At 37.4% G+C, this 17,877-nt stretch overlaps 2 protein-coding genes across 7 annotated transcripts in view; both read right to left on the bottom strand.

Annotated features, from left to right (window-relative positions):
• Positions 1 to 1,338: 1,338 nt before the first annotated feature.
• LOC107724087 (uncharacterized) lies at positions 1,339 to 9,247 on the bottom strand. The gene is made up of 18 exons (XM_016532865.1): positions 9,138 to 9,247; positions 8,962 to 9,027; positions 8,672 to 8,807; positions 8,482 to 8,586; positions 5,141 to 5,215; positions 4,756 to 4,812; positions 4,511 to 4,594; positions 4,248 to 4,340; positions 4,024 to 4,119; positions 3,845 to 3,937; positions 3,674 to 3,760; positions 3,128 to 3,232; positions 2,739 to 2,888; positions 2,544 to 2,651; positions 2,276 to 2,371; positions 2,003 to 2,089; positions 1,724 to 1,819; positions 1,339 to 1,563 (listed from the first exon to the last, which is right to left on the bottom strand). Exons 2-18 carry the CDS (start codon positions 9,011 to 9,013, stop codon positions 1,494 to 1,496), a joined length of 1,590 nt encoding a protein of 529 aa, XP_016388351.1. The 5' UTR covers positions 9,014 to 9,027; positions 9,138 to 9,247; the 3' UTR covers positions 1,339 to 1,493.
• A 799-nt stretch (positions 9,248 to 10,046) lies between these two features.
• LOC107724085 (histone-lysine N-methyltransferase 2B-like) overlaps positions 10,047 to 17,877 on the bottom strand; it is a 32,777-nt gene continuing 24,946 nt past the window's right edge. For 5 of the 6 annotated variants that reach the window (XM_016532860.1, XM_016532859.1, XM_016532861.1 and 2 more), the window contains exons 29-37: positions 14,928 to 17,364; positions 14,399 to 14,503; positions 14,200 to 14,318; positions 13,956 to 14,084; positions 13,598 to 13,850; positions 13,382 to 13,489; positions 12,524 to 12,607; positions 12,242 to 12,371; positions 10,047 to 11,814 (exon numbers count right to left, since the gene is read on the bottom strand). In XM_016532860.1, coding sequence (XP_016388346.1) covers positions 11,539 to 11,814; positions 12,242 to 12,371; positions 12,524 to 12,607; positions 13,382 to 13,489; positions 13,598 to 13,850; positions 13,956 to 14,084; positions 14,200 to 14,318; positions 14,399 to 14,503; positions 14,928 to 17,364 — 3,641 coding nt within the window. In that variant the 3' untranslated portion in view covers positions 10,047 to 11,538. The remainder of the gene's footprint in view (positions 11,815 to 12,241; positions 12,372 to 12,523; positions 12,608 to 13,381; positions 13,490 to 13,597; positions 13,851 to 13,955; positions 14,085 to 14,199; positions 14,319 to 14,398; positions 14,504 to 14,927; positions 17,365 to 17,877) is intronic. The other variant, XM_016532862.1, reaches the window with a different exon arrangement.

Below are 17,877 nucleotides of genomic sequence, written 5' to 3'. Positions count from 1 at the left end.
TTTGATTACCGTAGAGAGCAGGGCTAAACAGACCTACTATTTAAAGCATATTAAATAGTATTAGCCACGAACCTCTGAATAGGGTCAAACTGGCGAGTTTAAGCGACGTAGATTCCTAAAAATTCGAGGTCATACTAAAATGGAGTCAGATGAGATAATAAAATGGAGTCAAATTGAGTTAAACCTAAATTGAATAACTCTGCGCGCTGAAAAGACCGAACACGCAAGTGACCTTCATCCACCACTGGATACCTTCCTTGGACCAAGTGTGTGGACCTTACAGTCAGGTGTGTAATAATCACAGGGTTACAACTAAATGTTAAATCGTTAAAGGGTTAATGTACATCCAGCTGGTTGTTATTGCTGCAAAAATTATTATAGCGTTCTTAGTGAAACACTTTTTAGAAATTCATAGTTGTTCATGTGAGTTGCCATTTGAATTTAGCAAAAAACAACAACAAAAAACTACTTTCTAAGTGCTTAGAATAATTCTACAAATGATTCTGGTTCTTAAAAATTCGACATAGCTAAAAATAAGTGTTTTAGGCAGTGCATTCAAGTGTTTATTCTCTTTTTATAATGGGAAAATGCATTTATATAATGCACATTTTCTGCATAAGGCATGGAATACACTTATATTTAGACATTGTGTAGTTTTCAAAAGTACATTGTTCTGACAATATTCGGCAAGAATATTAAAACTGGAAATTAAAATTGGCCTTCTCATTACGTTCATCAAATGAGATCAAAAGACTTTGCTGTTGCTTGTATTTTCTTTATTAAAAGCTTCTATTTAGATAAGCCCTACTTTACTAAGAATGTCAAAACTTTAGACTACGCCTATGGCCCCAGGACTCCTTCTAAAGGTTTTTTTTTTTCCACCAATAATAAAATTAATTCTCTATGACCTTTTACATGTTAATAGAATATACCTAACTAAGCCTTACTATAGTTAAGATCCTTTTGCCTAGATTTTGGTTTTATTCAAGATATTTTTGAACATAAAATGATGCCAGATAAAATCAGTTATTTTGAAGTAGCTGGTGGAGAAAAAAATAGAAATATATATATATATATACATATATAAGCCAGTATGAAATCTAGTTGTTGCGATCTATCATTTAATTATTTCTTACTCACACAGTGCACAGACACATTTTTATTTATTTGCATCTATTAATTGGATCTATTTTCAAGTGTTAACACATGAAAATAGATCCAGATGTTATTGATATTAAGCTTTTTAAATTAATTTGTTAAGATGCTGGAGGATAAAAATGTGTATGAAATGCAACAAATCATGTTTTCGATGAAAACAAAGCATTACAGTGGAACAAATAAGAGTGGAATTTGTTTTACTCAACGTTCACCAATGCAATTATCCTAGTATTCTTTCAGAGGCAGGTATGCAATAACAGTTAATACATTGCTGGTATAATCCTGTTTATTGCCAGAAGTTGCAATCTTGACATTGCTTTCAAATATTAAAGAGTTTAGTCCAACAGCAGGTCCCAGACATCATTAAACATGACGTTTGTGCGATGCATCGACTTCTTGAAGGCTCTGAGGAACAATTAATATTGTGAATCTTATTGATTGCACTTGATAATATGAACTTGCAATATAAACTGATATTTATTATCAATCTTTTATTTACACAAAAAGTGACATTCAATATGGTTTCTGTTCAAATGCAGATATGGTAAGAAAATGATAATCTTACAAAACAGTTGAATCGATCCTTTCATCAAAGTCATCAACAAGATCAGTATACTGCTTCAGTTTCTCCAGGATCCGGTGAATGGCTTGAACAAAGTTTCTTTATAATTGAAAAACAAAAAGAGAGCCAGTCAAATATGAACTTTAAAAAGATGCTGAATTCATTCAACCAAAAGCGGCAATTAAGAACAAACTTGTCTTTATATATTTACATTTTCAGATTTAGAGCCATATATTAACAAATAAATCCTTGTCCTTAAAACAAAACTTGACCTTTCCTTACTTTGGTGCTTCTTCAAGCTGCTTTCGAGTAAATGCATTACTTTTTAATAACTCATTAATGATGATGTTCCTTGTATCATTCCATTTTCTGGAAAAAAAATAACATTTCCGATTGATTATTTGATTGCTCTCCTCATAAATGAACAAAAATCATACACAAGAACATGCTAAATTTCAGCCAACAAAGTGTCTCAGAACCAGGCAGTTCAGCAGATTTCCAACCTCACCACACTGGATAGTGGATATATAAAAAATACAAAAGGACATGTCTTACCTCTGTGTTTGCTGAAATTCAGTCTCATCAAAATAGCCGAAATCTGCAAATCTGAGAAAAGTGCTCCACAAATCTAGGAACACTGTCCTAATTACTCTATAGCAAACAAACAATGATTTTTAAAGAGGCATAGATTATATATGCATTATATCAAGAGAGCAAAGCACTAGCCTTCTAATCTGGACAAATATATCAACAACATACAAACTTATTCTGTTTTACTGGTTCAAAATGATTTTCATCAAGGCATTTTATTACATTGTCTTACCGCAAAGGCAGTAATAGTTGGTTATCTTTGCAATTGGTTTTCTCCTCTTCAATGACTAGAGTAAGTAAATACAAAATGCCACGAATGCATCTCTCCAAAAAGGTTTGTCTGCAAGACAGAAAAAAATATATTAATATATTAATATTTACATAGTAAACAAATACGAGCCTCACACAGATGTTTTATGTTTCTTACCTGTTAGAGGATATATCGTTCCCTTCAAGAATAAGGGTTATGTGGTTAACTTTGTGAAGAAACCTGTTGACCTCAGTAATCCCAAATCCGACTTCAGACAGCTTTTCATAAACAGGAAGAGAGTAAACAACCGCGCTTTTGACAACAGCCCTGTGAAACATGCAAAAGAAAATGGACGGATCTTTTTTGGTTTAAACCTTTAAATCATTAACATTGCTTTGGGTATTAAGTTCTGTCAGATGTTTATTAAATATATCTCCATGTTTGTCTAATTCATCTGAAACAAGCTTTTGAAACACGAACTGCATGAACATGAAATGTTAGATATGTGGTTACATATTCATTTACCATAAATAATGTGATGAAACAAAGTTTCAAATGAGATTTACCAGTTGGACTGATTGAATCTGTCCAAACCAAGAGCTGCATTTCCACGATTATAATATTCCTGGGCCGCGGCCTCAAAGAATTTACCAAAATGAAGTTCAGTCCAACTAGAAAAGAACAATGAAATGATAAATGATAGATGAATGATACAATGCAGAGTGAAACCTCCAAAATAAAATAAAAACTCAACAGAATTCAACTCAACAGTTATTCACACTCTAAAAAATGCTGGGTTGTTTCAACCCAACTTTGGGTCAAATATGGATTAACCCAGCCATTGGGTTACATTTTTTAAATTACATTTTTAACCCAAAAGTTGGGTTAGTCCATATTTGACCCAAAGTTGGGTTGAAACAACCCAGCATTTTTTAGAGTGCAGATTAAGGATCTAACATACTAACAGTGGATCATTCAAGTGATTCTAATGATAATTAGGAAATCACTTTAGTAGCCTGAAGAAAAAAAAAGAGAATAGCCCTGGGATTAATTATGTATTGATTTAAATGACATTTGTAATATTCCACATTCTGAGTATCTTTCTTCCTTACTTCAAAAAACCGCGCCTTGTATCCGGGTCTAAAAGCACATGATTCTTTACACTTAGGTTTTTCAACTCTGTTAGCTCTGCCCATTGCCTGTAACAGACAAAACTCAAGAATTTTCTTCAGTGCTCATTTTACTTCATATTCTTATATATTTGTGCATCGCTGTACTCTTACTTCATTGAATCCAAGTATTCTGCATGGAACGATGGGCTTTCAGTGTGTTCCAAAACTTTATCCCAGTAAAAAACAATTAGTCCAGATGCAGTTCTAGGAAACAGAAAAAGAAAAAAAGTTATTTAGAGATGTCTTTTAAACAGATTAAATACAATGTTGAAGTTAACAAAGGTTTTTACCTTAATGATATAAGGAAATCGTTCTTTTCTTTTTGTCTTTCCAAAACTGAAATTTCAAAGGCTTTCTGCCTGATCTGATCCATAACTATCTGCCCGCTTTGGACAAGACAACGCGTGGTTAAAACGACATGCAATGCAATTTAGCCAAATACTTTAAATGTGGAGGACAATAATTCAGTTTAGTTGCTTTGAGCTCTAACAGCATGGTTTTAAACAGCTCTTACTCCTCATGAAGTTGGTTGAAATCTGTTTTTCCAATCTCCATAACAGTATCCACCCCAGCTTCAAGCATGTTCACCAGCTGGGACTTCACCACCCTGTTTGATGCCAGAAATACACTGTCACCTTTTAATACACTGCACTTTAACAAGTACAATTACTTTGTAAAATGCATATAGATACATGCTAATCATTACAAAATCTGATCATACAGATAAATTAAATACAGCATTAAACAAATCCAAATTAAGGTAGAGTGAGGTCATACGCCTTAGCCAGAAGGTGACTGAAGAACTGCATGGGTTTACTGTAGACTGGAGGAGCTCCTGGAAGATAGTATAACTCCACTTCTCTAATAAAGAAGTCACATGAATAAATCAAGTTATGAGGGGCGCATACTTGCATGGATGGTGGATTTGTAAGGCCATTATATTCAGTGCACAAACACATCTTTGACCAGAACTTTGGCAAAGCAACACTAGAGTTGTCTACTCTCAGTGAACACATGCTTACTTCCAGATTTCTGCCATTGTCTGGTTTTTTAAGGTCTCACGGTAAATCTTCATATACCTGTAGAAGAAAAGCACATTCATGGGTAATACATTACTCATGGGTTTCAGAGAACTGGTCAGAGGTAACCGAGATCCGTTAATGTCTTGACCAGGGGTCACCAAACTTGGTCCTGAAGGGCCGATGTCCTGCAGAGTTTAGCTCCAACCCTAATCAAACACACCTGAACAAGCTAATCAAGGTATTGCTACTGTAGGTATACTTGAAACTTCCAGGCAGGTGTGTTGAGGAAAGTAGGAGCTAAACTCTGCAGGACACAGGCCCTCCAGTACCGAGTCTGGTGACCCCTGGTCTAGACTGCCTTGTGTGAAGATAGTAAAGCTCTTACGGAAAGAAAAACTTGTCAAAGACTTGCTGGATCATTGCCCCAAATGTACCACCAGCCATTAACGTAAATAATCTCCTGTGAATCAAAGAACAGAAGCTATAAATACATATTTTTAAATCACCAAAAAAATGCGTACGCCCAAATTTGTGTGTGAACCCTGCGTATGAATGTTTTCACAAACAAATCATGATTCACTAAAACTTTCGTACTAAAATTTATTCTAAATATAAGAAAAAATATAATATATAAAAATATAGGAACAACTGAACACACACATACACAAAAATTAAGTCTCAATTCTCAATTTATTTATAAAGCACAATTAAAAACAACTACAGTTGACCAATGTTGTAAAAAAACATGTATACAAACCACAAGTCATAGGCTATAGTGAAGAGATACGTTTTTAACTTTGATTTAAAAATATGTAATGTTGGTGCAGTTCTAATATGGATCGGTAACGTGTTCCAAAGTTTAGGTGCGGCTATGGCAAAAGCTCGATCACCCCTAGATTTTATTTTTGACTCTGGAACAGTTAACAAACTCTGGTTGGCAGACCTAAGAGTTTTTTCCGGATGATATTCACACAACAGGTCGGAGAGGTAAGGGGGAGTGAGACCATTTAAACATTTAAAAACAAGCAAAAGCACTTTAAAATTAATTCTAAAGCGTACTGGGAACTAATGTAAAGACATTAACACAGGAGTAATATGTTCGTATTTACGAACACCGGTTAAAAGACGTGCAGCCGCATTTTGGACCATTTGTAATCTAGATATTGAAGAACAGATTATTCCCAGATACAAGGAATTACAAGAATCAATTCTAGAAGAAATAAAAGCATGAATTGCAGTTTCAAAGTGCTTAAAAGAAAGGAAGGTCTTCACTTTAGCCAATGTTCTTAATTGGAAAAACTTGATTTGACAACTAAATTTATTTGCCTGTCAAATTTAAGTGCACTATTGAAAAAGACACCCAAGTTTTTTACACCTGATTTAACTGAAGAAGATAAAACACCAGAATTTACATGAGAAATATTTGGGACTTCAGAAGAGCCAAACACAATGACCTCTATTTTACTCTCCTTTAGATTAAAAAAATTCAAAGACATCCAGGCTTTGACATCGGAAAGACAGGCACAGAGGGAGTCTACACCATTTTTATGCTTCAGGGGCAAATAAAGTTGAGTATCGTCTGCATAGCAGTGATAGTACAAGCCATGCTTTTCAAAAATAGAGGCTAAAGGAAGCATATATAAAAAAACAATAAAGGGGCCAAAATAGAGCCTTGGGGGACTCCACAAGTCAGGGGAACCGCCCCAGTAAAATATCGTCCAATATTGATTGAGAAGCTTCTATTTTTAAGATATGACTGAAACCAACTTAATGCAGTTCCTCTGATGCCCACAACATGTTCTAGCCGAGCAAGCAAGGCCTCATAGTCAACTGTATCAAATGCGGCAGACCTAAGAGTTTTTTCCGGATGATATTCACACAACAGGTCGGAGAGGTAAGGGGGAGCGAGGCCATTTAAACATTTAAAAACAAGCAAAAGCACTTTAAAAGCAATTCTAAAGCATACTGGGAGCCAATGTAAAGACATTAACACAGGAGTAATATGTTCGTATTTACGAACACCGGTTAAAAGATGTGCAGCCGCATTTTGGACCATTTGTAATCTAGATATTGAAGAACTGTTTATTCCCAGATACAGGGAATTACAATAATAAATTCTAGAAGAAATAAAAGCATGAATTGCAGTTTCAAAGTGCTTAAAAGAAAGGAAGGTCTTCACTTTAGCCAATGTTCTTAATTGGAAAAACTTGATTTGACAACTAAATTTATTTGCCTGTCAAATTTAAGTGCACTATTGAAAAAGACACCCAAGTTTTTTACACCTGATTTAACTGAAGAAGATAAAACACCAGAATTTACATGAGAAATATTTGGGACTTCAGAAGAGCCAAACACAATGACCTCTATTTTACTCTCCTTTAGATTAAAAAAATTCAAAGACATCCAGGCTTTGACATCGGAAAGACAGGCACAGAGGGAGTCTACACCATTTTTATGCTTCAGGGGCAAATAAAGTTGAGTATCGTCTGCATAGCAGTGATAGTACAAGCCATGCTTTTCAAAAATAGAGGCTAAAGGAAGCATATATAAAGAAAACAATAAAGGGGCCAAAATAGAGCCTTGGGGGACCGCCCCAGGAAAATATCGTCCAATATTGATTGAGAAGCTTCTATTTTTAAGATATGACTGAAACCAACTTAATGCAGTTCCTCTGATGCCCACAACATGTTCTAGCCGAGCAAGCAAGACCTCATGGTCAACTGTATCAAATGCCGCACTTAAATCTAATAGTACCAGTACAACAGAGTCACCCGAGTCAGTGGCCATTAAAACATCATTTAAAACTTTTACAAGTGCTGTCTCTGTAGAGTGAAACTTTCTCAAATCTGATTGGAAAACATCAAAAACCTTATTGTCATTCAAAAATCTCTGCAGCTGATAAAAAACAACTTTCTCCAAAATTTTGGATAAAAAAGAAATATTAGAGATGGGCCTAAAATGAGATAAAACTGCTGGATCCAAATTTGGACTTTAAATTCATTACATACAAATTTGTTCTTTATCTAATAAGTTAATAACACTAAGAATGATAGCTATAACTTTATAAGGTTAAAAAAATATTCTAATCATTCTAAGAGTTTTGAGAAGTTCACATCACATCTATAACAATAGCAACACAGAGGAAATATACTGGTCTAAATTACTCTTATTTTGTCTTGGAATTGAGGTTTAAAAGACAATTAATACTCAGTAATATCTTTGATTTAACTGCACTGTCACTACTGAATGAGACCACAATTTCCACTAAATTAAGCTGGATAATGACACTAACTTTGCAACATCCACACTGTTATTGAACTGAATCAACACTATGACACTATTGTCTTTTTAGAGTTTATTTAAAGCTGAAATAGTATTTGTTTCATAAACGAAGAACACTGCATTACTACTGTGAATACTTCTATATAGTCCTCAGTGTAAAAAGATGAATCTCAAAATCATACAGTCACTGTTGCAAGGGGTTCAAATATGCAAAAGATGCTGAATAACCAAAGAATCTGCAGGACTTGGAAGACTTCTCTGAAGAACTGCAGGCAGTTTAAATGCTCAGGACAAAGAACTCATTAACAACTATCACAAAACATCCAAATTACGAATTAAGCGTATATATAAACTTTCGAACCTTCGTGAATCGTGTTCTTGACATGAGCTCAGAATAAGCAATGTTATTATGATTATACAGTAATATAAGTAATACAGACTTACTGTGGCAATATAGCTGAATTATCCTGGCTCTCTCTAGCACTCTCACTATTTTTCAGTGGTTTTGCCAACTCTCTTAAGGCTTTCATGTATCCTTGGATAGAAATCCTGTAAAATTACAGAAAAAGGTTATGATCAGGCAACGGCTAAACCAACAATTCAATAGCAGTGCATAACCCATAGCTGATCATACCTTGATTTTCTAAACTGCTCATCTCTCACTAATTTCTCTGTAGCGTTTCTGACTTTCTCCAGGAAGTCTAAAAAGACTACAGTCCCAGAATTGACGATTTGTTGTCTTAAGGCATATGATTCAGCACTCTGCACACCTTCAAAGACAGAATCATAAACGGTGTCAGAGGAACAGAATGAGTAATAGCTACCACAAAAGACAAAGCCAATTCATCCAGAACTTTTCTCTAATACAATGTAGTTTCAGTTTAAATATTGCACCACAAAAACAGGGAAAAAAAATTACTATACCACAGCAGCAGAGAAATGCAGTTAAACTTAAGATGGCCAAAATCTTATTCATGTTTCTGTTTTATGCTGTACGAGAGGAAAACAGAGGTAGCATTACGCATGGATTCAGAAAACCAAAGTCAATGCATGTTTACTTTGTACTGAATATTATTGACAACACAAGCGATAAACAATACCTTTTTGAGTCTGTGTGCATACGAAATAGCCCTCACTGCCTGACTGTTGCTTATATGGGTCATTACATGGTCACCTGTTCACAGCAGAGTAAATGTGTGCACATTTCAACAGTGAGCAGGGCAGAAGGGCAGATGAGTAGCATGGCGGGACTAAACAAACATTTATCTGTTAATATTTGAATGTTTTGTCCATTGGTTCTTACTGATGGTGTCTATTCAGATCAACTTTCCACAGGCAAAATTGGACAAAAAAGGCAGATATTGCAGAGAGGAGCCTCTTCCTATTATTAGTAGTGTGCATGTAAATTAAAATTCTAGCATATTTAGATGAGATTAGCGTGAACAAGGAGTTGCATGATCTATTTCATTATAACGGACAATAAAATGTAACTTTTCAGAATTAGTTATAAAAAATGCTCTAGATATTAAATCATAACAAATATCTTAACATAAAATTAAAGGCATGTCAAAGAAGAATCTTATTTAACCATTAAAATAGAAATATAAAAGCTGACTGAATGATTCTAGGCAGTTAGCATATACGCTGATGGTGAATAAATAAGTCAAATGTAAATCTAATTCTCTAAATGAAGTAACTTTTTATATCTAACATAATATACATTTGATCAATAGACATTGTGTTTGAATAATTAAACCTTACAAATGCTCAGATAAAAGCCAAAAACTATTTCCAAAAAGATTTTAAGGTAAAATCAAGTTAAAGTCTTTTAAAGGCCAAATGAAAGCCATTTTTTCTGAAATAACATGCTCTATTTAAGTATACAGTGGTCAATTTTGATTTCACACTGACTTAAAATATTTGAAACAAAAATCAAGATCGCTCTTTGTTCAAATATTTTTGTATCTTTATTACATACAGAACATCATAAATTAAAAAAAAAAGTGCGTAGAAAAATTTAACAGATTTAGAAATTCTTGTATTCAACTTTATACAAAGATTCACTCTGAGTGGGATCACGTCCAGTGATGGAATCAAGCCGCAGTCTTCATTTTTATTAATAAGCACACTTCAATACTGTACAAAAGCATGAGGGAAGAGGGATCCGGGAATTCTCTGGAAAAACAAACAAATGAAACCAACAACCCCTACAGTCACACTGCATAAAATCAAAGCTAGTGCGGGATTATCCCCAGCATTCTTTATACTACTGTTTGTACTGTACCTTACTAGCTGTCACTGATGTACTGAGGTAGTCAACCCAAATGGAGATGAGAGTCGGTCTAAACGTGCTGCGAGAGGAAGGGTATCAAAAGAAGACACATGGCTATTAGCAGCACGTCGGCTGTTTCCAGCTAAAGCCACCATTCATGAGTATGGTTTTGAATAATTCCTTAAATACTTGTGCACTGACGATCAGAATGGGATTCTTCACATCTTTAACACTACACAAGTGATCCTAATATGTAGAATATTACAATTGACCCCCAAAAGACTGGCCTCAAGATATAAAAGCACATAAAAACAGTGGGTTCTTAAAACCAAAATCAAAAATTGGGCTTCGGGTGAAGTCTTATGAAGAATGGTAAAGTATACATGACCTGTCTGTATATGCATTCAGAGCAAAGGTACTCTAACTTAAAATTAATGTGCCAGTCAAGGGTGGTAAATTTGGTTTTAAAATGTGCTATAAGTGATGCATTCATTAAAAAAAAAAAAAAAAAAAACAACAACACTGTGAAATATACAAACATCAATGTTCTGGAAACACACAGGCTCCTGTTAGAAACTAGGTTGTGTGGCAAGATTGTTCATGGTTTGACTAAAAAGTACATCTGTTCTGAAGAATATGTACAGTGCTTACATTTCCACAAAAAAAGAGCAAAGATTATTAAGGTGCTGTTGAGGACGACCTATAACAGGAGCTCCTCTTGATTCAGTAGCAAAAATAATCACACCCTTTCAAACTTCAGGGTATCCTCCACTATGAAAACCTCTGTACATTTATTCTGACACTAAAGGATCCTTCCAGAATAGATCTACTACATTGCCAGCCACCAGTGGCAAGATTTGAAAGGCATGCTGGGACAAAGTAGTATAAGGACAGGTGAAATAGGTAAGGGTATTCGTTTAAGGTCACAATTTTTAATTGTTGAATCAAAGCAAACGGCCTCATCCAGTGCAGGACGTTACTGGGTTGTTAAATGTTGGGGTAGGAAATATAACTCACGCGAGGTAACCAATCAAGACGTGCTGGTGGTCTAAAAAGGCCACACACCCTGCCAAACAATCTCAATATTGTGTTTCCTTCAGAATAATTCATCTCCACACCATTAAGCACCTGTAATGAGTGTCTTCCTTCATAAATAGCCACCCATACCAAAATATCCCCTCCTAAACCTCCTTTCTCCGCCCATTTGCCATTGAGTAAACATGCCGGGTTTAGTTCAGGAAGCGTCGGCAGCGCCGGGCCCCGCAGTTACAGTGCAACTTGTTGTTTGCATCTTCAATGGGGAACTTGTAGTTGTAGGTGAGCTCCTCTCCACGGTAAATCTTCCGCAGGGCGAATATAACAATGTGCTTCTGGCCCTCCACATTGATGACTCTTGAGTAACAGTTAGGGTCGCAGGAGTGATTTATAAATCGTGCCGCGTTTCCGTGCATGGTGGCGTCCACCACATCAAAATCATCAATGCGAAACATGTAGCAGCCGATGCCCTTTGAGGAAAGAGAGGCAGGAAACAGACAGTAGGTTAGGAATTCAACATCACTGCAATGCAAGAGGATAAATAGATGTTTTTAAAGGGGTCCTATTATGCTTTTTCAACTTTAGTTAGTCTGTAATGTTGCTGTTTGAGCATAAAAAAGATCTGCAAAGTTACAAAGCTCAAAGTCCAATTCAAAAGGAGATATTTTATTTAACAGAAATCACTTTTCAAAAACTACAACGAACGACTCGTTTGGACTACAACGCATATTTTCCGGGATTTGTGATATCACAAATACAGACGAGTGGGAGTCGAACAACCTAGTATGAGAGCCTGTTCTAGTACACCCCCAAAACAAAATCAAGACTTTGTAAAAAAGCATAAAAGGACCCCTTTAAGCAAAAACTGTGCATCACACTGGGACAAATCACTTTTACCTTGCTGTCATAGTATTTCTCCCTTTTGTCAGTGAGAACTGAGCGGATGACATTGCCAGCGTACTCTATCACCATCTCTCCAGCCTCAATGTTCCTCTTGCAGAAAAGACCACGACCATGTATAGCGGATCTGTCATGGAGATAAGGAATTGCACCAATTACTTTTGCTCTTAAAAGTTATGTTCATTCCATCTTTTTTATTGGCATGGGATTTGTTGTTAAGCGATTTTACACAGCTAGTTTTTATGCTGTAATACCCGGCATCTCTCGGGAAGGCATTACCTGTAAACTCCCACAGCCTCTTTAGAGGTTTTCTCCAAGTGTCTGAACCTCATAGCCACTGGCAACTCCGTACTTGTGGCTCGTCTAAAGGGAAGTCAAAATAACAGGATGAGACACAAAAAAACATAAAAATGTTAACAACACTAGTAATACACTAACTTTACATTCTTACAAAAAATATTATTTTGGTATTATATTTGATAAACATGAAATTTGTTTCATCTATCTTTTTTAAATCATATTTTAAATAGCACAAATAAATTTAAAGTAATAGTTCACCCAAAAATGAAAATTCTGTCATTAATTACTCACCCTCATGTCGTTCCAAACCCTTAAGACCTTCGTTCATCTTCGGAAAACAAATTAAGATATTTTTTATGAAATTCGAGAGCGTTCTGAACCTGCATAGACAGCAAGGAAACTACCACATTCAAGGCCCAGAAAGGTAGTAAGGACATAATTGTGACATCAGGGGTTCAACCTTAATTTTATGAAACTACGAGAATACTTTTTGTGCGCAAAGAAAACAAAAATAATGACTTTGTTCAACAATTTCTTCTCTATCGTGTCAGACTTGTTTTCTTTGCGCACAAAGTATTCTCGTAGCTTCATAAAATGATGATTGAAACACTGATGTCACAATTATGTCCTTACTATGTTTCGGAGCCTTGAATGTGACAGTTGCATTGCTGTCTATGGGAGGGTCAGAAAGCTCTCGGATTTCATCAAAATATCTTACCTTGTGTTCCGAAGATGAACGAAGGTCTTACAGGTTTGGAGCGACATGAGGGTGAGTAATTAATGACAGCATTTTCAATTTTGGGTGAACTTTTCCAAATATGTTGCTGAGTGTCTAACCTGCTGGATTTTAGCATAACGTCATCCTCTTCATCATCACATGGCCTTGACTCAGGAAGCTGACGATGTTGCGATGCCAGGAAATTGAACATATCAAAGGTAGATTTTCTGTGTGGGGGGAGGGAGAAAGCAAATTTTTGATTTCCACATTTGGAAAGGAACAAATAAACAACTCAAAGTCATATGTGAGGCATACACGAGTTCACAGATACTTACCGCACATAGACCTCTGCGCGGGCACAGCCACTGGGGTTTATTGGCAGCTCTTCTTCCGGTACTTCATGCTGGTGGAAACGAAAACTGTGTTTCTGGCAGAGAGAAGCACCCTGCAGCTGCTCCAGCAGAAAGAGCACAGCATCGTGGAGGACACCCAGAACCCTGGCACCGCTTATCCTGTTGAAGGGAAACTGCTCTAGCCGACAGCCTACCCGTGCCTCCTGGACACCATCCATTACTGCCTTCCACGCCACTGAAAAAACACCGTAAAGGGAAATATATAATAATGCGCCAAAGTGTGAAAGGAAGAAACTGACATTCTTATAACAGTGTCACTAAAAGGTTTATCAATACTGACCATCCATGCTGTCAGCTTCAATGCTAAAGCCATCCTCACTGGTAATCTGGAAGCGCAGGTGGGGCAGATACTGACTGGCACACTTATCCTGCTTGCCTGGTGATGGAGAGTCCTCATCTGAACTCCAACCTGAAACAGGTACACATGCAGTGAACTTTCAAAACCTCTGTTACAGTTCAAATTTATTAAATTAGCTTTAGCAACTAAAATGTTGCTTTAAGGTAACACAATATCTAATATTCACCCGCATAGGGGGCCCAGTCTGAGGAATCACCATGTTTGTAGCTCATACACTGAGATTTAGCACTGTCCCGTGTGTCATTTCCCTGCACCGAAGTGGGCTCTGATTTATTTGGAGTAATTCTAAAAAGAGGACAAAGAAAACATTATGGTTATCTTTGGTAAAACACAAGTAAATGTGATTTTAAGTCATCAGCACTGACCTCTCCTTTTCATCGTACTTTGGCTGGTCAAGAGATCCAACATCAGGGTCGTCAAAGTCGAGCACATCCTTTACACTTGGGGCCTTTATTCTAACCCGGTTTGATCTAAACATCAACAAAATAACATGATTACCATTACATGATAATATTAGAAATTAATAACATCTAGTTTGAATGTTCAAAATGACATTTTTAGTTGTGTTAATGACTAGTCAGTCTTAATCAGGCTTTGGTTTAGAGGGCAGGTCCACCAAGAAGTTTGCATTTTTGTTAATGAAAAGTCGCTTTATGCCAAAAAAAATTAATAAATAAAAAATTCAGTGAGGGCGTAAATACTTTTTTCACCTTTTACTACACAAAACAGTATCATTGTGTAACATCTGATATACTGTTAAAATGTGAAAGAAAACAAAAAACAAAAACAAAAAACTGTACATCCCCTCCTATAACCTGGGTCTCTAAAATAATCTACAATAATGATCAACAACTTGACCACCCTGAGTAAATTTGACTGAATATTTGTCCCTACCTGCTGTTGTCATCCTGGGAACAAGGACCCATCTGGTCCAAGAAGTCTGTGCGGCATCTTTTCACACCAATTCGATCAGTTACTAAAGACACTCTCTTGATCTTGACTTGAGGTCTGGAGTGGGACAAGATGTTGGGTTGAGTCCGAAGATGAAACCCAGGGAATGAATCCTTTGATTCAGGAGAGAGGCGTTTTTCGAGGTGGAGCTGAGAAGGGCTCATGCCAGTGGGACTTGCTATTTCACGATGACTTGCCATTGCTTTGTCGATTATCTCCTGGGCCACTTCCTTCTGCCCACTTTCAGAAATCAAGCCAGTTCTTTCTATCGAAGGACTGATGCTGTGTAATTGGCTTCCAGGATAACTCTGAGGAATCCTCCTGATTAGCACCTGGGTTGGTGGTGTTGCTCCTTTGTTGCTGCTGTAAGATATGATACGCGTTGGTGTGGTTTTGCTGAGACTAGCTTGAACCTGCGGCACTGGTATCACCATAACCTTAGGGACAGGTCGCTGGAGAACATTACTGCTGTGGATTATCTTCGCAATCTGGCTGATTTGGGTGTATGAGGGAGAATTAGAGCTAGTTAATTGGTATGTATTAGTCTGCGGGTTTTTCACTAGAATCTGTCCCGCACTGTTGACCAGAAGAACCTGATGTGTAAGGGGTGTTCCAGGTAAACACTGGGGCAGAGACTGTTCAGACACATGTTCTGGGGTGGCAATGCGTATGGCGATCCTACGACCCTTAGTGGCTTCCTTAGGCAGAGCTCCAAAACCATTTATTAAAACCGAAGCAGGAGCAAGCGGAGTTCCTTGTGGTGTAACAGAAATTGTGGGAGAAGATGAGACAACACTGACAGGCAAGGAAAGTGGCAGAGTGTTGGCAACAGGCATTGCCATTTGGAAGGGTTTGGGTTGGGAGCCAGGTTGTATGGTCACAAAACTTCTTTTTGTGGGTGCAGCTGGTGCAACAACATGAATTGTTCTAGTACTACTCATTGGCACAGCGGTCGCTGGTTTCTCAACAGGTGACAAACCTCTCTTTAAAACAGGTTCATCCTTGTTTACTGGTGAGGAATCAGTTGCCGCCACAGGACCAGCAGCATTTTCTGTCAAGCCCAAAACTCTGCCATCAACAGCAGATATGAAATTCCCACTGGTGTCATCCAAGAACACTTCCTGCAAACATTCCGTTGATTCATTTTCGAGCAAGACTTCTTGGGTCGTAACAAGATCACTGCCTTTGCAAAGGATGGGGGTTTTTGCTTTTAGTTCATCTGGAAATGACTCTTGTCCGTTGGATACTTCAGAATCAATAATTAAATTTCCACCATCTTGTAAATAAGTTATTTCCTGAATTTCCTGTTCTTCACAGACTTGGTCCATGTTTTGAGTCTCTAGCTGTGAAATCTGATCAACAGAATCTGTTGTATGTGGATTTGCAATAGGTGATCTTGGGCAAACTAGCTGCCTGTCGCCATGGGTTCTGCCCTTGTTTGGACCAGTGCACTTTAATGGCTCAGTATCCTGACTACAAAAACTACTTCCTACTTCCTGAGTATCATCGTCTGCATTGGCTTCACCTGTATCACTCTCCGAGTCATTGTCAGCTCCATCCAGCTGAGAGATGGACCCTGAGTTAGGAAGGACTGAGAGACCTGCCTGTGCAGATTCTTTAGCAGGTTCACGGACCACAACTGTGCGAGAGAAATTCAGATAATGGTCAGAGACATCATCATCTGTTTCCATTTGCATCTCTGAAGTCAAGTCCTTCCTGCCAGTGCTGAATTTGCAGGCTCCTTCTTCTGCATCTCCCTCACCACCTTGAGGGTCGCAGTCCAGAGCCACATTTTCATTGAGCAAAGCCTCATCAAATTCAAGCTTTGCGTTCAATACCGAGGCCACTGCCACATCTGTGTCTGGATCAAAGTGCGCAGAGAGCAGTTCTTGATTCGACTTGTCGGATGAGGCAGGAATTCTGTGGCTTGGTGCACCTGCAGCCACCTCCGGCTCCGACAAGGCAAAGTGCTCTTGAACCACCTCATCAGTCTTATGCTGTGTGGTTTTGAAAGGCTGTTTATGTCTTGGGGAGTGGTGGACAGATGAACGTAAGATGGAAGAGGGACTTCGTAGAGCTGCTTGTGGAGGAGAGGGTCCTGAGGTGATGCTAGAGGGAGACAAAGAGGAAGGCCTCCCCCTTCGTCGAGGTGAGGTGGAGCTCTTGAAGTTCTCGGTTGCACCAAGTGGTGAGACAGGGGGGCTGAATGAAAGTGACCTAGGGTGAATCGTGCCCCCTGATCGCAAAGCCATTGGGCCTGACAGTACCACAGGGGGAGGAGAGGCATTTCGGCTACGTGTGGAAAGTCTCCTTGTTGCACGTCGTGTCTCATCAAGGTCACTAATGGTCAAAATGTGATGGGATGTGGAAACAGCATTTCCTGAGAAGGAATTTTAAGATAACTATGTATGACTTTCATTATGAATAATCAAGGCTTAACAGGATAGCTCACCCAAAAATTTAAATTCTATCATTATTTACTCAGCATCATGTCATTCCAAATCCATAAGAGTTTTGAAAGTATTTAGCTGTATTTAGTATTAATCTTTGAAACACACAAAAATATTTTTTTCTGATGAAACCTGAGAAGCTTTATGTAACCAAAACTTCCAAAAACGTCACAAAGGCGTCATAAAATGAATCCATAGGAAGCGAGTGGTTAAATCCAAATCTTGTGAAGAGATATGATTGCTTTATATGAACAGATTTAATTTTTACACATTTTATTTACATCTAAAAAGTGATCGACACACATACATGGGTACAAGCTGTATGCTATATATAAGCTAGATATATGTGTGTGTGTTAAGATCATTGTTTAGATGTAAATAAAAGCAAAATTTGTTCAACATATGATGCACTCATATCTCTTCACAAGCTAGGGACAGAAACC

Source organism: Sinocyclocheilus rhinocerous, unplaced genomic scaffold (assembly GCF_001515625.1).
Source record: "Sinocyclocheilus rhinocerous isolate Xijiao unplaced genomic scaffold, SAMN03320098_v1.1 scaffold335, whole genome shotgun sequence".
NCBI lineage: Eukaryota > Metazoa > Chordata > Actinopteri > Cypriniformes > Cyprinidae > Sinocyclocheilus > Sinocyclocheilus rhinocerous.
This window is presented reverse-complemented; position numbering and strand designations above follow the sequence as displayed.

Coding starts and splice junctions, on each gene's coding strand:
- LOC107724087 (XM_016532865.1), bottom strand. CDS start 9,013: ATGAATAAGATTTTGGCCATCTTAAGTTTAACTGCATTTCTCTGCTGC. Junction 4,120..4,247: donor TTCAACCAACTTCATGAGGA/GTAAGAGCTGTT, acceptor TCTTGTCCAAAG/CGGGCAGATAGTTATGGATC. Junction 3,938..4,023: donor GATTTCCTTATATCATTAAG/GTAAAAACCTTT, acceptor TCTGTTTCCTAG/AACTGCATCTGGACTAATTG.